At 45.2% G+C, this 25,508-nt stretch overlaps 1 protein-coding gene and 1 pseudogene across 1 annotated transcript in view; both read left to right on the forward strand.

Annotated features, from left to right (window-relative positions):
• The window catches only part of POLQ (DNA polymerase theta), a 159,539-nt gene extending 139,107 nt beyond the window's left edge, over positions 1–20,432 (forward strand). Inside the window, exons 27-30 of the mRNA XM_065416674.1 lie at positions 283–407; positions 2,270–2,423; positions 5,104–5,213; positions 20,319–20,432. Coding sequence (XP_065272746.1) covers positions 283–407; positions 2,270–2,423; positions 5,104–5,213; positions 20,319–20,432 — 503 coding nt within the window. The remainder of the gene's footprint in view (positions 1–282; positions 408–2,269; positions 2,424–5,103; positions 5,214–20,318) is intronic.
• On the forward strand, positions 9,613–12,543 carry LOC135891387 (DNA (cytosine-5)-methyltransferase 3B-like; annotated as a pseudogene).
• Positions 20,433–25,508: the final 5,076 nt, after the last annotated feature.

Consider the following 25,508-nt stretch of genomic DNA (forward strand, 5'->3'; position numbering starts at 1 on the left):
AGGAGAGCTGAATATACACCTGAAAGAAAAATCCCTCACTCGCTTCCCCTGTCTCTCTCAGGGGGAATGAGAAGTGTAAGGACTTCCTCTTCTCCACATATTAGTGATGTGATATTTGGGATTCCAAAGCTAGTGTCAGTGCCTTAGCGCAAAAACAAAGTATGGAGTAAACATGAAATACCAGATGTTCTAGCATAAAGAGCACAATATAGTGAGGGAGTGATGGAACTCTGGCAGTAGTGTGGAATGATGGGACATTTTTTCTTTTGTTTCCTTTCCCAGGGATTCAAAAATTCCTGAGGGAGACGGTGAAGAAATGCAGCAGGGATGGTTTTGTGCAGACCATCCTGGGGAGGCGCAGATACCTGCCAGCTATCAAAGATCCAAACCCTTACAGCAAAGCTCATGTATGTTGAGAACCGTTCTTTCTGAACAGTAGAAATTGCAGCTGTACTGAACCACAGTTATTTCCTCACTCTGAAGTAGTCATCATTGTAAAGGATGGTTATTTGGTTATGGACTTGCTGCTTCTCTGTAACATGACAAAAACAAATGGGCATTTAGATAGGTATACTAACGTTCCTTGGGGGTTCAGCTGGGAACATTTGGCCTGAGATTGAACTCCAGGGGAGACCCTTCTCCAAGATTATTATTGTTGTTGTTGTTGTTGTTATTATTTATAATAGTAGATTATATAATAATAATACAATTATTTATAATAGTGCCTATACAGTGCTTGGTGCTTTCTAAATATGGAGGAATGTGCTGTCTCTGCCCCCAAAGAACATGTCATCTAAAAAGATTTATCAATCAAATATTTTTGAACACTTTAAAAATGTCTTCTTTCATCGCACCATCAATGTGGCTTTACCAAGTTCATTCAGGGCATGCATGTTACTCGATTCCATTAGTTCAGTGTTTTCTTAATTACCTTTTTAGAGCTTTTTGCTCATACTCTGAAGTAAATCTACTGCAGCTTGGTGTGCAGAAATCGTCATGGTTATAACCTCACTTCATGACCCTCACCTAGGAGTTGCAGTGAGTTATTTATTGATTTAAATGGGCACAATTTAAAGAAGTAGAGTAATGTTTAACTCTTTGGGATAAACAAGTCCCACCCAACAGTCCTCATGAATTGCATATTGTCTGGATTTCATCAAAAAGATATTTCAAATTCTACACTTTTGCTAGTTAAAAAAGGGGCCCTTTAAAGGAAAACCACAGTGACTAGACAGCTGAATGTTTATGAAATATGAGACTATGTATAGAAAATGTTTTGCAAGGTGACTTAGAAATATCTGTCACTGTTTTGCTATTTCCCTAATAGCGAGTTGACTCGGTGGGGGAGCAGCCATTTTCCTGACACAGCGTTATACTTCTCAGTAGGAGGCTCAATGTTATAATTAGGACTCAGTGGAAATCCAGATACCAAATAAATGCATGGAGAAACAGCAGACTTTCAAAATTGATACAAGAAGTTGTTTTTTTTAATTTTTATTTATTTGTTTATTTATTTTACCAAAAAAACTATTTGGTTAATTTAAAAGTTGCTAAATCTTATAGGTGCTACTTGATTAGATTGTGAAGAGAGGCAACTTCTGTTCAATTTTTACTTTTTAAAAATTATATTTAAGACCCTTATAAGATATTTTAATTTCAGCTTCCTTTAAATTTTCCTTCATGAATTTCAATTAGGAGGGGAAGAAAGAACCACCTGTGAAGAGAATTTTCTTGTTTGAGGAGAGCATTAGTAGAGAGAGCTTTCTTTTATGTGAAAAACCTGCCCCATAACCATAGTAATGTAGCTTGTTTTGGTTTTTGAACAGGTTGTAATGTTCTGACTGGCAGGATTTGCCACAGTAGATCAGACCTCTGATCTGTGAAGTCAAGCATCTTGCTTCTGATGGTATCCTATACTTGATACTTTGCAAGAAGGCACAAGCATCCCATAATGCATCCAACTAGTTGTGTGATTGTCCTCTGCTGGACGAAATCAGATCTCCACAAGTGTGGTGGTCTCCCCGTAATGGCTGGTGGCTGATAAAGGCTTATCAGCCTTAGTACTAATAATTTCAAGTATTTGAAAATTCTTCTCTAGTGACTAGAGGCCTGTGGTTTGTGTAAGAAACTCTGACTTCTCTTCCCCATGCCAGTTTCATGAAGCTGTGTGTCTATTTGTATGTCACCATAGATTTGTTACAAAGTGTGTAACATATGGGGTTTATACCATGGGGTGAGTTTTCAGAGCTGATATCTTTGTAATCCTCAGGCAGAGCGCCAGGCTGTGAACACAGCAGTTCAGGGTTCTGCTGCTGACATTGTCAAAACAGCCACTGTGAACATTCAGAGGCGGCTTGAAGCATTCCCCTCGGCAGTGAAGTCCCATGGACATCTGGAGAGCTCATTCCAGAGCAACAGGGCAGGTACGCCTTCATTCTTCTTTATATTTGATGTCAGAAGTCCAAAGCTGATAAAAGTAGCTTAAAATAAAAGCCTGCTATAGCTGGGGGATTTGGGCAAGTGGTGGGGAATAAATGTTTATTTTCTCATACCGGACTGGTCTTTCTTGTTGCGTTGGGTGGGTGGGTGGGTGGGCAAGTCCTAAGGAGGAATGTCTGCTCAGCTTGTGAATGAGAAGAAAATACTCTGATCTGAAAACCCTAATTACCTGAATGGTTCAGGGGGCATATCAGAAATTTGGATCATTGGACTAGGAAAACGGGAGTTCAATTGTGCTAAATTCCATGATGTTACTACTGATTTGTTTAAAAGGGGGGGTGGGGGGGGGGAAGTGCAGATGCTTCGTCTTCAAAGGCAGTGAGAAAACACCAATTGTAACAACAGGTTGGCCAAAGAATATAGTTCCCATTAGATTTCAGTCTGGAGCTTGTTTTTATTTAGGATATAAAGATATGGTACAAAGCTTTTGTCAACATCAGTTTGGCCTGGCCACACTACTTATGAATTAGCAGTTTCAATCGAATTATGCAGCTCATTCCCATATGAGTGCCAATAAAACCTTTGTGGCACAAAATATATATGTACATATATATCTACCCATATATTTTAGACATGTTACATTAAGGGTCATAACAATTTTAATTGGTTCTGTATTTCATAGCCCTCCACCTATGTAGTGAGATTGTCCTAATACTGAGAGTCCGATTTACAGGCCTTGGAGAGAGAGCAAATTAATAACTAATCTTAAGAAGGTTCTAAAATTAGTCAAGTAGCTTTTCTTTGCCCCATAATGCCAAGATTAGAAGGTTTGATAACTTGTGATGTGCCAGGGCTATAAATAAATGACATACCGTTCAAAAGTGTATGTCTGCATGGAGGGAATTTCCAGTCTTCCAGTAATAAGAAGCATCCTGATGGCTCATGGATTATAAATTTGTCACTGGTGCAGGACTGAACGTTATCCATCTTGCCCTTCTGGAAAGTGTAATTTTAGGAGGGAAAGAAGAGAAACATTTGTAAAAGATTTTTTTTTTTAAATGGTGATGGTTGAAGTTTCTCAGAGGTTTGAAATGTTAGAAGTTGTCCCAGAAGAAGCGAACTAGTGGGCAAGAGGCAGGTGAAGTGGTCAACAGTGCAAATGCTATGCAATTTATCACATGGCTATCCCACCAGAGGGTGTGTGTGTGTTTTATAATAGTCTTTTTAGGTCAGAGGTGGGCAAACTATGGCCCGCGGGCCACATCTGGCCCGCGGGACCCTCCTGCCCAGCCCCTGAGCTCCTGGCCTGGGAGGCTACCCCCCCGGCCCCTCCCCTGCTGTTCCCCCTCCCCCACAGCCTCAGCTCACTGCGCCGCCGGCGCAATGCTCTGGGCGGCGGGCTGTGAGCTTCTGGGGTAGCGCAGCTGCAGAGCCCGGCCTGACCCGGTCTCTGTGCTGCGTGGTGGCAACGGCGTGGCTGTAGCACCGCCAGCCACTGGTGCTCCAGGCAGCGCGGTAAGGGGGCAGGGAGCAGGGGAGTTCGGGGTGGTGGTCAGGCGGTGGGGGTGTGGATAGGGGTTGGGGGGGTCAGAGGGCGGGGAACGGGGTGGTTGAATGGGGGGCAGCGGTCCTGGGGGGCAGTCAGGCGGGGGAGGGTTGGATGGGGCAGGAGTCCCCGGGGGGGGGGGGGAGGGCTGTAAGGAAGGAGATGGGGGTTGGATGGGGTGGCTGGGGGTCTGGGGCCAGTCAGGGGAGCAGGGGGTGGTGGATGGGGAAGGAGTCCAGGGCAGGGCTGTCAGGGAGCGAGAAGCAGGGGGGAGTCAGATAGAGGTCGGGGGCTTGACCACGCCTGGCTGTTTGGGGAGGCACAGCCTCCCCTAACCGGCCCTCCATTCAATTTTGGAAACCCGATGTGGCCCTCAGACCAAAAAGTTTGCCCGCCCCTGTTTTAGGTGTTAGACTACTGAGGATTGAATGAAGCCAGTATTTTGTCTGAACTGGAATCTCTCCATTTGCACTCTCACCTGCCAACTTCTGGGTCCCCTTTTTTAGCTCTTAACATGGAGCATGCAGAAGGGATTCTGTTTTTGGCAGGTGTGGCCTGCTAAGATCCCATGTACACATCTGTTGTTTAGTGTTTTGGGCAAGGACTGCTTATGTTTTTCAGTAGTAGTAGCTGCAACTCCAGATCAGTGGAGTTGGCTGAGTAAAGCCTCACTGGCTCTTTAGAATTAGCCATTAAAACGATTTTGGAAGCGGAGCCGAATTCTATTTCATTGCCTGAGAGAACATTATACACCAAGTACTCATTAAACCCGACGTGATTGTGTTTAAAATTTGCTTGTAGAACAGATGGTCTGAGAGAAGTGGTTGTCTTTGTTTTTTTTCCTAATTTACATCTTTATAATTTAAGGCTAGAATGTTTATATTTGAAAAGCTTTGCATTAACATTCTTTATTTCCAGACAGTTGTATGAATATTGATATAATAGCATAATGATGATATTTTATATATGTACCCTTGTGTGCATGGATGTTTTTCATCTTGGAGCTCTGCCATACAATTCTTGTTTGTAGCATTATGAACATATATAGGTCTTTTGGGCTAAAACAGATATGATTATGTGTAATGCTGGTTAACTGTGTATATCTTTTCCCTGTGTAGGAAGGTTAGAGAGGAGAAGAAACAGAGGGATGTTACAGAGTGGAGGTTTCTTCGTCCTCCAGCTCCATGATGAGCTCCTCTATGAGGTTGCAGAAGATAGTGTAATTCAGGTAGGAGTGTATTTGTTTTTCCAGCCCATGTACTTTTCTATAACAAACCGGTTAAGTTTCCTTTCTAGAGGTCTGTCTTCTATTTCTTGAGATGTCTGCAGACATGCCTATAAGTCTATAAAAACAATGTTTCTCTTAAGGCCAGATGAGTGTAAAAAGAGTAACAATGTTGGGTCCAGGCTCTTTGAGTAAGACAGGAAGTCCCCTGGCTAAAGTTATTAGCTGCTAGCCCAAAGCAGTGCCGCCCTGGCTTAGCATGCTGGTGACCTCTAGTACCTGCAACTTCCTTACTGACTCAGGATGGCGACGTAGCTCCTCTGTGCAGCTGCACTGAATGTGTGTACTCCACCGGCAAGTGGGTAGTTTTTTCTCCTTACTTTGGGGAGTCTTTGAGTTTGGGGGTTTTCTACTTCATGGGGCTGACTTGGCTCCATGCATTGGGTCATTTAATTTATTATTATTTATTTATTATTGTAGTTTAAAATCTGTTTGTGTGGGAAGGAGGATGCTGTGCTGTTGGTGCTTGTCGTCTCTTTCCCTTCCTCAGTTTTTTGTCTTCCCGGATGTCACCAAAGGAGCAGCTTCAAAAAGTGTCCCAGGTGCAAAATATCACAAAATATTTATCACATGCAAACTTACTCACTGTTTTTATTGCCTGGAAAAGGAACATGGCTAGCTGTGCTGTTCCACCAGTGCCAGAAGTCTCGTGCCGAGAGTATGTGTCTAGAGGCACTCCTTGCTTCATTTATGATCACTGATAAATCCAAAGTGAAGTTAGCCCAGAAGATTTCCAATAACAAATATTATGATATGCTGGAATTAAATAACTCCGTCTGGCACTGAACGCTTCAGTGCTGATCTAGCGGGAAGAGTCCCCAAGCTGTGCTTCCACACCTTCAGTGTGTCTGACTGACTCTCTCAGAACAGAGGGAGAGTGCTCTGCAGGTGGTTGGCATCGATTTCAAGCATGTGATGCTCCAGACACTCAATGAGGCATGAGACAAGGAGATCATATTTGACATCTTTGCTGATACTCCTCTATCTTTGACTCCTGGATGGGATGCTTCAAAATCTCTAGTGACTCAGCTCTTACGGTTTTGTCTCCCCTCGAATATGATGAAAGGCTATGTACCTTGTATACCGTTTGGCAGGCAGGCTAAGCCAATTGGTAATAGGCTCATGGGAGTGGTTTCTGGATCAAAGAGAAGCAGATGATACCTTTCTAAAGTCGGGCATGCCCAAGAGAGAGAGCTTTTCTCCTCTTCTCTCCAGTGAGCACCAAATGCTCTTCTTTCAACACAGCCTTCACTTGACACTTTGTGCAGATGACATCTCCATTCACTACTGGTTGGAAGACGTTTACGTACATCTTTCCTCTCCCATTACTTCCGGTTCTGATTAAGTTGAGGAGATATAAATAAAGATTCCATTATCTTAATGGTCCACCCGCTGGCAAATAAGGTTCTCAACCCCATTTAGGACTACCAGTGGCTATTCCCAGAGCGTCTCACTACATCACATCACACAGAACAGGGACACCTCTTGACGTCCTGCTCTGAGATCCCTCTCCTTATAAGCTGTGACTCCAAATCAAGAATATGGTGTTTTTAAGCAAGTGCAGCCTTTTTAGCTGCCTGGAAGGAGTTTGACAGAATGAGATACCAGTTCAGATGGCAAGGTGGCCTGCTGTGAAAAAGTCTGATGTGGATCCCTTCCTGCGCCCCACATGAAAGCTGTTTGGTTTTATTCTTCACTTGTCAGTCTGCATGAGATATCCTCCCTTAGAGTTCACCTCTTCTATTTTGCCTTTCCATGAATGCACTGAATGTAGACCAGCTTCTGGGACCTCTTCTTCAACTTCGTTAATTCTGTGGGTTCATGTTTCTAAAAGGAGATCATTTTCCTGGTGGCAGACATCAACTCCCCAACTGAGAGAGCTTCAGATGGTAGTTGACTGGGCCAACCATTTTTTAAAACTAAGTTTTTAAAGATAGGCTGGTGTTTAAAAAAAATCCCAAATTCCTTCCACAGGTGTCAGAATTCCACCTTCTGCATCTGGTCAGTAGTTTTCTCCACATTTACACGTCCATTCCAGAGCGGCCTTTCTCCTTAAGACTGATATGAAAAGGTTCCAATTTTTCAATCTGAAGTGGACTAAAGTTCCTTTAGACTATCTGGTCTTCTGTGCTTTGACACTGGATCAATATGTCATGCTGTCTCCAAAAGAACTATGGCCATATATGTTTTCTGATGCATCCTTCATTGTTATTTAACAGGCCTGCAACTTCATGGTCACCTTAAGATAGAAGTAATATCAGCTTCTGTAGCCTGCCTCAGAACTGTTTCCATCCAATAGATTTTCTGTGCAGACGCTTAGAACCCCTACGTATTTGCACAAGGTATCCTTGCCTGGAATCAGTCTTGCATTCCTGCTCCAGATTTAGCTAACTAATGTTACCGACTCTGTTTCCAGCTGAGCTAGTGATCACCTTTTCCCTCCTCCCTTCATATTCATTTTGAAGGCATGTTTCTATGTTTTGGATTGTTTTTTGGGGCGGGTGAGGTGGTTGACCTCCTGTATAACACAGGCCCTGGGACTTCTTGTAGAACTAGAGCATATCTTTTAGAAAAACATGGAATGTTTTAGTTTCCAAATTGGATCAGAGAAAAGTTTCTCTTCTCTACTGGTGTGCCTCATGTAAAGGTTTTAGCATTATGTAAAACATACTGGTTTTTGGCTGCTACAGCAGTTCTGGTCTGTGGAGAGTTAGCCTGGTTACATGCATAATGCTAGCTCCAATTTATTTCCAGCTGCTAAAGTGCATTAAAAAACAACTAAAAATATCTGTCTAACCTATGTATTTATATGTCCCTAGTCACCATAGTATCTGAGCACCTTCCAAGCATTTCAGAATAGGAGCAATGATAATCTCTTGCTTTCTCTTTTCCCCTTCCCAGTCTGTAGGGGAAACGTGATTCATTTATCAGGTTGTCGTTTGTGCATGTGAGAGCGAGAAGAACTCAGTTCTGCAAATGGCAAGCTCTCTAGTTTAAGTTCAGTGCCTGTGGAAGTTTTGTCTCCTGTGCTCATGAGCTTTCCACGGTGGTCGACAGCTTCATCATTCTGCTGGAACATAACGGTCATTGGAGGTCATGGTCAGTGGGAGAAGCAATCTCTCAGGCATCTAGGACCAAAACTGGGGAGGACTTTGAATATCAGGACAGAGACCATGAATTGGACTCTGTAGTCAGTGTGGAGCCCATGCAGTGTGTCACAGTTACCAGACATACTGCACCTCTGACCACCCTCCTTGTCTCTTCAGATGCACCCCTTCTGGCCTCTAGCCATAGATTCATAGATTCTAGAACTGGAAGGGACCTCGAGAGGTCATCGAGTCCAGTCCCCTGCCCACATGGCAGGACCAAATACTGTCTAGACCATCCCTGATAGACATTTGTCTAACCTACTCTTAAATATCTCCAGAGATGGAGATTCCACAACCTCCCTAGGCAATTTATTCCAGTGTTTAACCATCCTGACAGTTAGGAACTTTTTCCTAATGTCCAACCTAGACCTCCCTTGCTGCAGTTTAAGCCCATTGCTTCTTGTTCTATCCTTAGAGGCTAAGGTGAACAAGTTTTCTCCCTCCTCCTTATGACACCCTTTTAGATACCTGAAAACTGCTATCATGTCCCCTCTCAGTCTTCTCTTTTCCAAACTAAACAAACCCAATTCTTTCAGCCTTCCTTCATAGGTCATGTTCTCAAGACCTTTAATCATTCTTGTTGCTCTTTTCTGGACCCTCTCCAATTTCTCCACATCTTTCTTGAAATGCGGTGCCCAGAACTGGACACAATACTCCAGCTGAGGCCTAACCAGAGCAGAGTAGAGCGGAAGAATGACTTCTCGTGTCTTGCTCACAACACACATGTTAATGCATCCCAGAATCAAGTTTGCTTTTTTTGCAACAGCATCACACTGTTGACTCATATTTAGCTTGTGGTCCTCTATAACCCCTAGATCCCTTTCTGCTGTACTCCTTCCTAGACCGTCTCTTCCCATTCTGTATGTGTGAAACTGATTTTTCCTTCCTAAGTGGAGCACTTTGCATTTGTCTTTGTTAAACTTCATCCTGTTTACCTCAGACCATTTCTCCAATTTGTCCAGATCATTTTGAATTATGACCCTGTCCTCCAAAGCAGTTGCAATCCCTCCCAGTTTGGTATCATCCGCAAACTTAATAAGCGTACTTTCTATGCCAATATCTAAGTCGTTAATGAAGATATTGAACAGAGCCGGTCCCAAAACAGACCCCTGCGGAACCCCACTTGTTATGCCTTTCCAGCAGGATTGGGAACCATTAATAACAACTCTCTGAGTACGGTTATCCAGCCAGTTATGCACTCACCATCACTTGACTTGGCGTGGAATCAAGCCATTCTCCCACTCACTAACCAGATCCTGGGCTGCAGTCACTTGTGCAGACCTGACTTGGGTTCAGTACTTGCAGTTAATTTCTCTCCAGGAGTTTTGACAGTGATACCCAGTGACCAAACAGCATTCTTAAAGCAAATGATTATTTAGAACAGAAGCATTTCAGAAAAACAGATCTTACAACAGTAATCCTGTATCTACGTGTACCTGCTTCTCCCTAAGGCTTACTATTCCCTGGATGTGGGGAAGGCCCAGTTTCTTCAGGCTCTTTTCACAGAGCCCTGGTCTACACTACGGGGTTAGGTTGAATTTAGCTGCGTTAGGTCGATTTAAAAATGACTGCGTCCACCCAACCAACCCCGTTCCGTCGACCTAAAGGGCTCTTAAAATTGACTTCTGTACTCCTCCCCAACGAGGGGAGTAGCGCTAAAATCGACCTTGCTGGGTTGAATTTGGGGTAGTGCAGACGCAAATCGACGGTATTGGCTTCCGGGAGCTATCCCAGAGTGCTCCATTGTGACCGCTCTGGACAGCACTTTGAACTCCCATGCACTAGCCAGGTACACAGGAAAAGCCCCGAGAACTTTTTAATTTCATTTCCTGTTTGGTCAGCGTGGCGTACTCAGCAGCACAGGTGACCATGCAGTCCCCCCAGAATCGTAGAGCATAGAATGTTTCTACGCTCCCCCTATCATCTCCGTCCCTGAGGTTATCGCAGATTAGAAGGCAAAAAAAACCGCATTTGCAATGACATGTTTTCCGAGCTCATGCAGTCCTCCTGCACTGATAGGGCACAGCTTAATGCATGGAGGCATTCAGCGGCAGAGGCCAGGAAAGAATTAAGTGAGCGCGAAGAGCGGAGGCAGGACGTGATGCTGAGGCTAATGGGGGAGCAAACGGACATGATGAAGCATCTGTTGGGGGAGCAAACGGACATGTAGAAGCGTCTGTTGGAGCCGCAGGAAAGCCAACAAGAGCACAGACCCCCGCTGTAGCCACTGTATAACTGCCTACCCTCCTTCCTATGTTCCATAGCCTCCTCACCCAGACGCCCAAGAACGCCGTGGGGGGCGGGGGGGAGGCTCCGGGCACCCAGCCACTCCACTGCAGAGGACAGCCCAAGCAACAGAAGGCTGTCATTCAAACAGTTTGATTTTTAGTGTGGCTACAATAAGCAATGTGGCCTTGTACTTCCCTCCTCCCCCACCCCACCTGGGCTACCTTGTCCATTATCTCATTTTTTAAAATTAATAAAGAATGCATGGTTTCAAAACAATAGTTACTTTATTTCAAAGGGGGGAGGGTGGTTGGCTTACAGGGAATTAAAATCAACAAAGGGGGCGGGTTTGCATCAAGGAGAAACACACACAGCTGTCACACCGAAGCCTGGCCAGTCATGAAACTGGTTTTCAAAGCCTCTCTGATGCGCAGCGCGCCCTGCTGTGCTCTTCTAATTGCCCTGGTGTCTGGCTGCTCAAAATCGGACACCAGACAATTTGCCTCAACCTCCCACCTCGCCATAAACATCTCCCCCTTACTCTCACAGATATTATGGAGCACACAGCAAGCAGCAATAACCATGGGAATGTTGGTTGCGCTGAGGTCTGACCTAGTCAGTAAACAGTGCCAGCGAGCTTTTAAACGTCCAAAGGCACATTCTACCACCATTCTGCACTTGCTCAGCCTATAGTTGAACTGCTCCTTACTACTGTCCAGGCTTCATGAGCCATGGGAGCAAGGGGTAGGCTGGGGTAGGTGCGACTGTGCAGTGCTGCCAGCTGGGAGAGCAGCCTTAGGCAGAAGCCTCCAGCTTGTATGATATTCTAAGCAGGACTGAATCTCCATGTGACGAAACTTAAAGAAGAGAATGATCTGGAGTCTCTGGCTCCCATTCGGTGCTCTAAGAGAAGGATGGCCATGTCTGTCCAGGTGCCCCTGATCGACCTCACTGAGGAGGATTCCAAGGAGTCCTCCCAGAGCAGCAGTACCACGTCTGCCAGCAGCACCCAGGAGGACCAGAACGGATCCCCCAAACTCGTTGATGGGGAGCAGAGTTGCAGGGGAAGAGGTGGAATACCAGGATGGGAAAGATTTTGGAATTGGGGAGCTCATGTGGGGGAAGATCAAGGGCTTCTTCTGGTGGCCTGCAATCATCGTCTCCTACAGAGTCACGTCCAAACGTCAGGCAATCTCTGGAATGCGCTGGGTGCAATGGTTTGGGGACGGGAAGTTCTCCGAAGTTTCAGCAGACAAGTTGGTGGGTCTGATGGCTTTTAGGCAGCATTTCAACCACTCCACATTTAATAAGCTGGTCTCCTATCGCCGAGCCATACACCATGCTCTGGAGGTTGCTAGGAGCCGGGCAGGAAAGACGTTCCCAGAACCCCGGCCAAGCAGCTAAAGACTAACTTCTGCAACAACAACAAGGAGCAGGTGGAGGAGGACCAGAGCAGAGAGCAAATGGTTTCTGAAGTCACAAACAACAACAGGAGCCTTGAAGACAGTTGTTTATCGTGCGAGAGAAAAAACCCAGCCACATTCCACCCGCTGTTTGAGGGGGGCCTTTGCCAGACTTGCAGGGATCGATTCCTGGAGCTCTTTGACATGTACGACAAGGATGGGTACCAGTCCTACTGCACCGTCTGCTGCAAAGGCAAGGAGCTGCTGCTGTGTAGCAATGCCAGCTGCTGCAGGTGCTTCTGTGTCGAATGCTTGGAGGCCCTGGTAGGGCAAGGTACCTCGGCCAAGGCAAAAGAGCAAGAGCCCTGGAGCTGTTAAATGTGTCAACCACAGAAGTGCTATGGGGTGTTACAGCGCCGACCGGACTGGAACGTAGGGCTGCAAGACTTCTTCACCAGCGACAAAGGACAGGAATATGATGCACCTAAAATCTAAAAAGGCCCGCACATTTCCCAGAGTCACTACCCTGGATAACAGAATGTCAATGATTGCATTGGCTACTTGGATCACAGCAGCCCCCACAGTAAACTTGCCCACAGCAGCGGTGACGGTGAGCTGAGCGGGCTCCATGCTTGCCATGGTATGGCGTCTGCATGGGTAACCCAGGAAAAAGGCGTGTTTGCCGTTGCTTTCACGGAGGGAGGGGCGACTGACGACATGTACCCAAAACCACCCGCGACAATGTTTTTGCCCCATCAGGCATTGGGAGCTTAACCCAGAATTCCAATGGGCAGCGGAGACTGTGGGAACTGTGGGATAGCTACCCACAGTGCACCGCTCCGTAAGTCAATGCTAGCTACGGTAGTGAGGATGCACTCCGCCGACTTAATGCGCTTAGTGGGGACATATGCAATCGACTTCTATAAAATCGACCTAATTTTGTAGTGTAGACATACCCAGAGTCTCTCTTTGTATCAGCCTGTCCCCTTGGACAGCCCTTGATAATTGAGCCCCACCATTCCTCTCTTGTTTAGTGTCCTTTTGATCTGTGGGCTCCCTGCCTGGCAAAACAAATCTTGTATCTTTGTTGGAGACAGGATATAGGCTCCTCAAGGCTAACAGTTCCCCCATTTTCTTGTAATTGTTCCCCAAGTGTTTTGTGTGGAGGTTCCTTATCTGGATCCATTTTGTTGCTTTCCTGCTCATTTTCCCCATAGTCCCCTATTAGGCTAGATCAATGGATTCCTGCAAGAAAGTCTTATAACCCAATGTACAGTAACTTCCCATTACTGAGCAGGTCCTATACAGTGTTCTTAAAATTATTACATCTCAGTATTCTTAGGTTATTATATGGCAGTTCCACAGCTATCACACTGAGATCAAAGCACTAGGGTGGTTTGTTCATTGTGAGTTGTGTTGCTAAACTGACAGGCTGCAGCAATTTATACCAGAGAGGTTTTTCAGGGTATATGGCTTATTCCTAATATAAACTGCAATTACCAAGCCAGGTAGGAAATTGTGCTTCACTGTGGCCAAGTCTGTGTCTGATAAGAGGGGGTGCAAACTTCTGGACAGTCACAGATAGAAGTGGATGGTTTTTGTTGGCATAGCTCTTTGGGCATCCACGAACAATGAGGAGTCCAAAAGGACCATGAAGCTGTGGGCTAGTTTAATCCTCAGAGGGCAGGTGCCATTGACAGTTGGGGATGTTAGAGGAGACAAGTTCTTCAAGCTAATTCCCTTTTCCTAATGGAATCACCTCAAGCTTTAGCCAGCTGGTGTTTATCCAGGGGAGGATTTTGGCTAGTCATCGAGAAAGTTAGAGAGTAGTGCTGTTTGACTGACATAAAGGCAACTGAGAGCTTGGTGCTGTGTCTGTGCTCCTAGTACATTGCCCATACCTCACCAGCTGTCCCAACAACTTCATTCAGGGTGTGTCTTCCCTGCAGAGTTAACTCAGGTGATTGGCACCCAGGTACTAGCAGCCGTATGGCAAAGCCATACTTTACTGTATCCACACTGGTGCTCCACTCGTTCATGTGAGGAGCTAGGATTTCTGGAGGCACATCCCATCGTGGTTCTTTGAGTAGTGTCCCTATTGGTGCTCCACTTCATGTGTGTGTGCCCCTTTTGAGCCCTTGATCAGAAATTTTTCCCTTAGCATTATCCGTTTGGCCTGCATACACTGCCTGTGTCTCCTTGTGCTGGACATTGAGGCTAGGTAGGGGTGCACGGGTGAACTGCCCTCAGCTCTTTCTCAACTGCCTTGGCCTGAGACAGAGCCCTAGCGTGTACATCTTGAGCATGCCTGAGCCATCCTGTTTCTGCTTTCCTATAGTTGTTTGTTAGGATTAGTTAGTATGAGTGATAATTACAGTTAGAGATAATTAAGTAGAGATAATTAGTGAGAGAATTGTTTTGTTCCTCTCTCTCTCCCTCCTTGGGGAGCCTTATTTTCCTGTAAGGGCATGCTTGGCTCACCAGGTTTTAAATGCTGCCTTTACTGCTGAGAGGCTCTATCTGTTAGGCCTTGGCTACACTTGGGATTTCACAGCGCTGCCGCAGCAGCGCTGTGAAGCGCGAGTGTAGTCGCGCCGCTCTCGCAGCGCTGTATGTACTCCACCTCTCCGAGGGGAGTAGCTGCAGGCTCTGATTACACTGGCGCTTTACAGCGCTGTACTCGCTGCGCTCGGGGGGGGGGGGCGTTTTCACACCCCTGAGTGCAGCAAGTTGCAGCGCTGTACAGCGCCAGTGTAGCCAAGGCCTTAGTAATGGCCACACGAGTTCAGATACGCAAAGGACCTGTTTGTAATGGACAAATCAGAGTCCCCACTCTTCATGGGTACTGAGCATCTATTGGTACCAAGATTCTGATCTCCAGATCTCCACTGTCCTTTGGTGCCCTTTGGACGATATTGGGGAGGATGAAGGAGACTTCTAGTTGGTCTCTTTCATTTTTGTTCAGCGTTCTCCGACACGTGCTTTCAGAAACCTATTTTTTAACAGTCACAGGGAAGATCATGCTTGTCATCAAGGTGGTGGAACCAACCCTGCATGCCACCCCCACTCCTCTATGGCTCCCCCAGTGGCTATACTGGGACCTCTGGACTGCTTATCAGCAGCAATTTACCAGTTCACTGACACTGTCTCATAGGGAGGCTAGAGTCATACAATCCTCTCCTCCCCAGTCAGCTCCCACACAGGATGAGACGTTGGAGGAGCAGGAGATCAGGGCAGATAAAGAGGCCACCCCTCAAACACTTATTTCATCCTTGACTCCAAACCAAGTGATTATGCCTCTGCCACTTTCCATGGCCCAGGATTTTCGGCAATTTCAAGACCTCATGAAAAAGGTAGCTGACGCTCTTCAAATTCCACTTGAAGAGATCAAGGACTCATAGCACAAACTGCTGGATATTCTGCAGTCAGCAACACACTCCAGAGTTGTGTTACCCATTAATGAGGTGCTCCTAGATCCAGATAAGACAGGGTAGCGGACGCCTGCTACTGTTCTGCCAGCAGGTAAGCAAGCAGATAAGAAGTATTATGTTTCCCCTACAGACTCCCATTTCTTGTTCCCCAACCCTCCACCTAACTCCCTGGTGGTGGATGTGGTAAATGAGTGGGGTAAGCAACACTTCTCCAAGTCTACCCCATATGACAAAGACCAAAAGAGACTAGATCTCTTTGGATGGAAGTTCCACTAGTCAGCAATCCTACAATTCAGGATCACGAACTATCAGGTGGTCATGGCCAAATATAATTTTTCAAACTATAATAGGTTTACTGCTTTTATTGAACATCTGTTGCAACAACATATGGAGCAATTCCAGTTCATCATTTCAGAGGGCAAATTATTGTCCAGAACTGCTCTTCAAGCATCTGTGAATGCTGCAGACACTGCTGCCAGGTCCATCTCCACAGTGGTAGTTATGTGCAGGGGGTCATGGCTCCAGCTCTTGGGGTGTCCGAGAGAATTCCAGAACACTGCTGAGGACCTCCACTTTGACGGTCTTAAGCTTTTCTCAGAGACCACAGATAAGTCCTTGAACGTACTGAAGGACTCTAGGGCTACTGAACAATCCCTGGGTATATATATACACCTACAAATAAGAGACGGGTTAGTAGGTCATAGACTGCCCAGAGATCACATCCTGCTCTGTTTTCTGGATTCTATACATCTACTGAACCCTCCAGGAAAAGACGTACATTTCAGAGAAAGAGGGCTGCTCACCTGCCCTCCAAGACCACCCAGTCATCTTCAAAGCAACAGTTTTGACAGGTCAGTCAAGGGTTCAAATCCTTCCACACTTCTGGTTTTACAGCTACATCCATTTGCCCACCCCATCCCCTTTGGAGACCACCTTTCTCATTTCCAGCATGCTTGGAGGCAGATCACTACAAACGAATGGGTCTCAGAGGTCATAATGTTGGGCTGTATCATCCATTTTACGTCCTTCCCTCCCTTCCACCCTTTTCCCCATCCCTTTTCAGGGATCCCTCAGCTTTTACTGAGACAAGAAGTTGAACTCTCTCCTTCAGTTAGGAACAATAGAACCAGTCCCTTCTCATCACAAGGGAAAAGGGTTTTACTCAAAGTAGTCTAAATAATAAGATGGGTGAACTAGAGTGCCTCGTGTTAAAGGAGGATATTGATATAATAGGCATCACAGAAACCTGGTGGAGTGAGGACAACCAATGGGACACAATCATTCCGGGGTACAAAATATTTTGGAAGGACAGAACGGGGGGGGGGGGGGGGGAAGGTGGCACTATATGTGAAAGAAAATGTAGAATCAAAGTAAAAAGCTTAAATGAATCCACATGTTCCATAGAATCTCTATGGATAGTAATTCCATGCTCTAATAATATAACAGTAGGGATCTATTATCGACCACCTGACCAAGACAGTGATAGCGACAATGAAATGCTAAGGGAGATTAGAGAGGCTATCAAAATAAAGAACTCCATAATAGTGGGGGATTTCAATTATCCCCATATTGACTGGGTACATGTCACCTCAGGGCGAAATGCAGAGACAAAATTTCTTGATACTTTAAATGACTGCTTCTTGGAGCAGCTAATACAGGAACCCACAAGGGGAGAGGCAGTTCTCGATTTAGTCCTGAGTGGAGCGCAGGATCTGGTCCAAGAGGTAACTATAACAGGACCGCTTGGAAATAGTGACCATAATATAATAACATTTAACATTCCTGTGGTGGGAAGAACACCTCAACAGCCCAAAACTGTGGCATTTAATTTCAGAAAGGGGAACTATGCAAAAATGAGGTTAGTTAAACAGAAATTAAAAGGTACAGTGACTAGAGTGAAATCCCTGCAAGCTGCATGGACACTTTTCAAAGACACCATAATACAGGCCCAACTTAAATGTATACCCCAAATTAAAAAAATAAAATAAAAGAACTAAAAAAGAGCCACCGTGGCTTAACAACCATGTAAAAGAAGCAGTGAGAGATAAAAAGGCATCTTTTAAAAAGTGGAAGTTAAATCCTAGTGAGGTAAATAGAAAGGAGCATAAACACTGCCAAATTAAGCGTAAAGATGTAATAAGAAAAGCCAAAGAGGAGTTTGAAGAACAGCTAGCCAAAAACTCAAAAGGTAATAACAAAATGTTTTTTAAGTACATCAGAAGCAGGAAGCCTGCTAAACAACCAGTGGGGCCCCTGGATGATCGAGATACAAAAGAAGCACTTAAAGACGATAAAGTCATTGCGGAGAAACTAAATGAATTCTTTGCTTCAGTCTTCACGGCTGAGGATGTTAGGAGATTCCCAAACCTGAGCCGTCCTTTGTAGGTGACAAATCTGAGGAATTGTCACAGATTGAAGTGTCACTAGAGGAGGTTTTGGAATTAATTGATAAACTTAACAGTAACGAGTCACCCGGACCAGATGGCATTCACCCAAGAGTTCTGAAAGAACTCAAATGTGAAGTTGCGAAACTATTAACTATGGTTTGTAACCTGTCCTTTAAATCAGCTTCTGTACCCAATGACTGGAAGATCGCTAATGTAACACTAATATTTAAAAAGGGCTCTAGAGGTGATCCCGGCAATTACAGACTGGTAAGTTTAATGTCAGTACTAGGCAAATTAGTTGAAACAATACTAAAGAATAAAATTGTCAGACACATAGAAGAACATAAATTGTTGTGCAAAAGTTAACACTGTAGTGAAGACAAGCTCACATTGAATAATATGGGGAGAAGACTGAGCCTTGCATGACTCCACAGCTGGGGTCTTTGGAAGTGGAAAGCAGTTGTCCATATCAACTCTGTGGGTTCTGTCTGAGAGGAAGGGCCTGAGACATTTCAGGGTGTTTCCCCTTCACTCTTGCAGCCTCTTGGAGGCAGAACAGAAATATTTGGTGACCAAAAGAATCAAATGCTGTAGAGGCCCATCTGGTGAGTATGGACAAGAAGAGAGAATTCTCACCAGAGCCACCAGTGGTGTCCTGTCCTGAAGCCTGACTGAGAGGGATCCAGGGCCGGGGTATGGATCCCTACAGGTGACACTGAATACTGTGATTAACTAGCTTCTCAATTAGCTTGCTTAGAAAAGGGAGATTGAAAGTGTGGAGTGAAAAGTTTCTTTAGTCCTGGCTGGATTATTGCATGCTTCAATTTGTGTGGCAGGTTCCCTGTATCAAAGGAGGTGCTGACTATCTGCTAGATGGGAGTACCAAATATTCTCTACTTTCCCTCACCATTCAGAAAGGGCAGGGTTCAAAGTATGCTGATAGCATAAATGTCATCAGAGGATCCATGGCTAATAATTACGTGTATAAATGAATATTTTCCTAATGATGCTATTCCATAAAAGCAATCGTTATATGTTGCATGATGGCGAATGGGAGGGAAGGTGTCCATGAGATGACGATCTGCTGGGCTAAAGAGACATCCTTGGAAGGTTTCGTTCTCCAAGAATGAGAATCTGTTGTCACACTCACCCCTGAACTGAAGCGGATTCCTTACTTGTAATGCATGTAGTCAGTGCTGATGTGTAAGCAGGGCTGGCCTGTGCTCCACTTCCCCTCCAGAGGCACTAGGAGTTGTCAGGGTTTTAGAATTTGCTGATCAGATCCAATCTGGTTCTTCTTCCTAGGGTCAATTCAGGATTGCTCCTCCTAGGACACTCTTCTGTTTTGTCAAACCCTTTAAAAGTTCCAAGGGATACGGCTTTCACTACTTCCCTGGAGAGACAGTCTTACAGCCCAGTATGTCTCTCAGGGCACTTTCCCTGATATTGAGTATTTTTCCTATTCTATTTCTTAATTTCATGCCAATGCTCCTAGTTACATCCCTATGTATCGCACTAAACAATTCCTTTCCCTCACTAAGATTACCATCATGCAGATCTTCAGACATCTACAGTGCAGACTTTTATGTTAAGCACACATCTTACCCCTTACTTTGTCAAGCTAGATATATTAAAGCAGCTTGCTATAACATGGGGTTTATTTCTTCACTATGTATTTTCTGTACCCTCAATGTCATGATTCACATTTCTGATATCAGTAGCATACACTGAATGGAGAATAGAAATTTTTGTGGGACACAGGTCCATTTGAGTCTGAAAATTTTAAAAACTTACATTGGGGAGATCAGTCAGGCAAGTGGGGAAGAATTTAGGAAGAACTATGGCTGGCTTAGATTTTTAGAAGAAAAGGTTGACATTTGTACAGTGGGTACAGTATAGTATGTGTTGTAATACCTCTTTCAGTATGTTACATATCTGTGTGATTATGTATTTATTGTGATCATGGGTATTATGACATTCCATTGGGATGATTTTGGTAAAATTATTGTTTTTCCAATTGCTTATAATTGTCTCTTGTAGAGTACCTCTTGTACTGACACAATGAGCTCTTTATTCCTGGGTATCCTTGCTTTGTCTCTCTCCTTTTATGTAGCTCCTCATATGATTTGCTTTAACCTCTCTCAGTTTGCATGTTTTGGGAAGAGTGTTTTGTAGAATCTGTTCCTGGCTGAAGCAGGAAGATAGGTCTCCAGTGTATGCAGCTCCTTAAGAAAATGTATTAATACTTTCCTGAGTCTCTCCTTTCATATATCTTAATCATACTTGAAACATTGTCAGACTCCTGTCAATGGAGAATCTATCCAAACAGAGTGAAGAGCTGCAAGCCCCTGACCTGCCAAACTAATGATGATGAAATGGAGCATCTGAAGTGTGTGGCTCTAGGTCCCTCAACAGTGCATTGAAAATTCTAACCTTGTTTGTTTCCTTGCAGGTAGCTCAGATTGTCAAATTTGAGATGGAAAATGCCATAAAACTCTCAGTGAAGCTGAATGTTAAAGTGAAAATTGGGCCTAGCTGGGGAGACCTGCAGGAGCTGGAGTTGTGAGCATGAAACAAGACCCTCTCGTGGTGGTGAAGCTTCATGCTCCATGGACTCTACAACGCAGGTGCCAACTTACACACAGGTGGAGACATTATTAACTGCACACTTATTGGTAAATCCAGGAAGTTGGTAGCTAATTGGTGCCTTTCTTTTTACTAAGCATGTTACAGACTGGCTTCTTAAATGTGTTTTGAAAGCCTTGTATGAATTCCCTAGGCAGACTTCTCTGTGAGGTCAGATAGCACAGCAAGGAGTGTTTACAGTTATTAATTTCTAAATGCTAATATTTAAATGAATTCCTGTTAAAATATGTAAATTGAGGCTATAGATTTTAAAAAACCCAAACCTAATGAATTTACTGCATCTGAAATTAAATGGACTTTTTAATACAATAAAACATGAGTCACTCAGGAAGTGTTCCTGCAGAGCTGTGTACAGGAGAAGAAATAGGATGCCGCTGTATTTGTATTTAATGACAAACTTTGTGTATGTTCAATGAGCCCTGCTGTGAGCCTCCTGTAATGCCAACATTTTTGGAGATGGTATTAAAGTGTGGAAATGATTTTATAAACAGGTTGTGTTTTATGAGTCGAGCATTGCCTTACGGTGTGCCAGAGCAGAGAATTCTCTTTGCTAGAAGGAACACTGTTTGCCTGCTAGGGCCTTAATATTTTAAGAAAGTCAGTGGTTTGTTTGTATCCCTGTTACCCCCATGCCGTTCATCTTAGAATTGACCCTCAGAGAGTAATGTTGTTTTTGAATAAAAACAAAACATCCTTGAAAACCTTAAAAAAATAAAAAATAAAAACCTTACCTGGGGAAAATCTGGAGCTGGCTGACCAGAAGAAGCAACTTTCCCAGTACGTGCATTTTGGGGTCTGTCATGTTGATGAGTCATTTAAACAGTAGCTGACTTCTTGCTGTAAATGACTCAGCCTTAGATACCAATCTTTCCCCTACTTTGATACTGGTCAACCTTGGCTGGAGATTGTCTAGATTTCACCTTTCACGTCTGTGATAACATCTTCACTTCAGTGCCTGTTACTTAGCCTCATAAACAGGTAGAACATTTTTTCTAGGAACAATGATACGGGAGCAATCCTGAGGTCCATCTAGGACAGTCTCCTGTCTCCAGCAGATACCAGCACCAGCTGCTTCAGAAGAAGGGGTTAGAACCCCCCATTAGGTCCTAATCCCTAAATGTTAGACCAGGGGTCGGCAACCTACGGCACGCGAGCCGATTTTGAGTGGCACGCAGCTCCTTGCCGCAGTCCCGGCCCCCAGCCCCACTCAACCCCCCGCCCACCGCTCTCCCCTGTGGGGGCAGGAGGCAGAAGCTTGGTTCTGTGGCAGCTAAGCTTCGCCCCTCCCCCGCTTCTTCCCCCAGCATGGTGCTTTCCTGCCCCGCCTCCTCTCCGTCCCTGGTCAATCAGCTGATGGCCCTAGCGAGGGGGAGGGGGAAGAGCAGCAGCATGCACACAGCTCCGTAGAGGAGGCAGAGAGAGGTAGGGACGGAGCCAGGGGGAAGGGGGTGGAACAGGGCATATCCCTTCCAGCCTCCTGCCATGAGCCGCTAAGGGCAGGGGGCTGGGAGCACCCCAGCCCTCTGCCCTGATCCCCCCCACACACACACTCAGCCTTCTGCCCTGCACCCCCCACACTCCCCAGCCCTCTGCCCTGAACCCCCCCACCCCAACACACACCCAGCCTTCTGCCCTGCACCCCCACAGCCCCTTTCCTCTGCCCTGAACCCCCCCACACACACTCAGCCTTCTGCCCTGCACCCCCACAGCCCCATTCCTCTGCCCTGCACCCCCATACCCCCAGCCTTCTGCCCTGCACCCCCTCCCCCAGCCCTCTGCCCTGACCCCTGAAACACCCACCCCCAGGTCTGCGGTCCCAGCCGCAGGCCCTACTCAGCCCGCTGCCGGCATAGGTGAACAGAACCCCAGGCTGGCAGCGAGCAGGCTGGTGGCGTAAGATCAGCATTTTAATTTAATTTTAAATGATGCTTCTTAAACATTTTGAAAACCTTGTTTACTTTACATACAATAGTGTAGTTATATAATATAGACTTATAGAAAGAGACCTTCTAAAAACTTTAAAATGTATTACCGGCACGTGAAATCTTAAATTAGAGTGAATAAATGAAGACTCGGCACACCACTTCTGAAAGGTTGCCTACCCCTGTGTTAGACATTTGGTTTAAACCTTTGAAGCATGAGGTTTTTATCTCCCTTACAAAATATCATGTCAGCATTAACTATTATAGCTTTGGAATTCTTGTTATCCATATAAATGTCTGGTCTCAAATTTGCTGCCGTTTAATTTCATCGAATGTTCCCTTGTGTGTTATGAGACAGGGAGAACAGAAGCTCCCAATCTGCCTTCTCTAGACCATCTTTTAGCATACAGACTTTATCATTTCCCCTCTTATTCATCTCCTTTCTAAGCTAAGCAATCTGTCTTTTCACACTCTCCTCATTTGAGAGTTTTTCCATCATCCTCTCATTTCTGAACTCCCTTTAATTCTGTAATATCCTTTTTGATGCTCCTTTTTTAACCCCCATCTAGATGGAGTACACTTGCACCTTTGGCTTTTGAAAACAGCCAGATACTGTGCTACTACTTATTAATTTCAAGCGCGGCCATTGTGCTGCTAGTAGGGGTGTCTGGAATTGAGATTTCATGAACACATCATGAGTTTTTAAAAATGTGAACAGAGCCCGAGTGCAGGGGGTCTGACAGCTGGGCTTTGTTCCTCCGAGTGTGCTGTTGTACTGGGAAAAAGACAAATGGTGCTGACTGAAAGCACTAAATAACCACCTTTGTTCTACTTCTTAGCTTATTCCTGACCTGTCCTGCAGCGCTTATGTCTCCTCCAGTGTTTTACCTTCAATTCACACCACCTTCACTGTGTCACTATCACCCTCTGGGTGTGTCTGTCTGTCTAGGTTTATGTGCTATTTGTCGCCACGGTATCTGACACCTCTTGTATACTTCACCCTCCAGTTCAGCTGCGGGAATCATGCTTGTTTTCTCTCCTTCTCCAAGCTATTAAAGCTTAGAATTAACAGATATGGGCCTTGGCAGCAAGACATTAGCCTGGTATCTGCTCACATGTGTACACTGAGCATGGCTGGATGAGCCAGTCTGAATTCATTACCTAGGCACCAGAGACTAATGCTTTCCTTTTGCCTGGGTGCCTGCTTCAGGCCTCAACAGGGCCACTGGTTTCAGTTACTTCTTGTTTGATATATTTTTATTTTTCCCTCTTGAGTTCTGTTTTTAGAAATCGTGAAAGGATGAGCCTCATACACAGATTTTGCTGAGAATATGTATGTTGGGATGCTAATGAATAAAATGATTGGCACACAGTTAAACTTTATTTGATAAACTCATTGGATTCATTATAATTAAGCAATAATTTAGAGCAAAGGAGTAGATAAAAGGTGGTCACTGCTCTGATAGTGAGGAGGCTGCTGCATTTGAGTCATATTAAAATTCTGAGCCAATGCCTGACTGCTGCTATTTTTGTTCCTAAATTCTGATTAGATTTTCTTCAATTATTAGCAAGGCTAATCAGGAAAGAAGGGGAGGTGGGAGGGAGGGCATTGCTGTTAGTCTGGTGGAAGTAGTCTTTGAGGTTAGGCTTTGGTCATTGGCAAAAACAAATCTCCAAAAGAGCTAGAAAAGAACTTGCTGAAAAAAGGAGCCATGTTAAGTGTGCTCCTGTCTGTCTGGACTTTAAATCTCTCTGAAATCGGGCTCTTGTCCTTTGAATGATGTGTTGGAGGAATCCCTGTGCTGGATTAATGTAGTTAGACCTCACCTCTGACTCTACTGGAATCTTTAGAAGATGCCTGTTTTGCACTGTAAATTGGCAAGCAGGTTGAAGGGGGAGAACTGGCTGTTGGGATGTTCTGATCCACACACTGCTGTGCTGAGACTGAGCAGATATTTAGTTGGAGGCTGTTTTTGCTGCTTTTAGGCCTGGAGCCTTGTTGCCAGTGACTGAATTGACTTTGTGGCCTGGCTCTCACAGCACAGGCCAAAAGGGTATCTCCTCTTCTGTTTTCACAAGTAGGATGCAGCCTGTCAGATGAAGGGTTTGTTTTCTGCTCCCCAGTTAACGCATCTCTCTCCAGTCTGCTCTTGCCTTGGAGGTGAAAGGCGCTCTTCAGAGCCGCACCACCTTGCCCCTGGCCTCAGCAGGCCAGAAGGAAGGGAAGAGGAAGGGCATGTCTACGCTGCCCGGCAGTTTGGGCTAAGGACTAATCTATACTAGAAGTGCATCTGGTGAAGACTGTCTATGCCGATGGGAGAGAGCTCTCCCTTTGCCATAATAAAACCACCTCCGCAAGCGGTGGTAGCTGTGTTGGCAGGAGAAGCTCTCCTGCCAACATGGCACTGTCCACGCTGGCACATAGGTCGGTGTAACTTACATTGCTCAGGAAGGTGGCTTATTCACACCCCTGAGCGACATAAGTTATACCGACATAACCTGTAGTGTAGACAAGCCCTAAGCAGGTGTTAATAGCAGTGCACACCAAAGTATTGTGCTGTAATTCCCCTATGTGGATTCTGTGGGTGTAAACTAAAAGGTCTGGAGTTCAAACTTGGGACCTTTCAGTTCACACCCGCAGTGTCCACATGGGGGAATTACAGCACAGCACTTTGGGACATGCTGCTATTCACACCTCCTTAGTCTGAACTCTGGAGCAGTGTAGACATGCCTGAAAAAACAAAGAATGAGTGAACGGGAATGAGAGGAGAAGGGGGGGTAAAGGTTCTGTTTTACTGCTGCAGCGCGGTCACTCACTGTGCTCCAGTGTCCACACAACTTGCCCTTTTAGCCTGTTCTGGTTCATGTTCTGTTCTGCTCTTTCCAGGCTGGCTGAAGTCCAGCAGGATAAGGCAGGTCTGTGTCTGTCAAAAAGTAATCACAGCCTAGTCATAGGAAATAGCCTTGGTTCTCCAGTTCTTTCCATCAGAGTCATGTCCTTTTGAGAAGTAACAACCAGATGGCCGCTGGGATTTACCGACAGTGCTCCCGAGAGGCTTCAGAAAGTCTTATTG

This window comes from Emys orbicularis, chromosome 1 (assembly GCF_028017835.1).
Source record: "Emys orbicularis isolate rEmyOrb1 chromosome 1, rEmyOrb1.hap1, whole genome shotgun sequence".
Classification (NCBI taxonomy): domain Eukaryota; kingdom Metazoa; phylum Chordata; order Testudines; family Emydidae; genus Emys; species Emys orbicularis.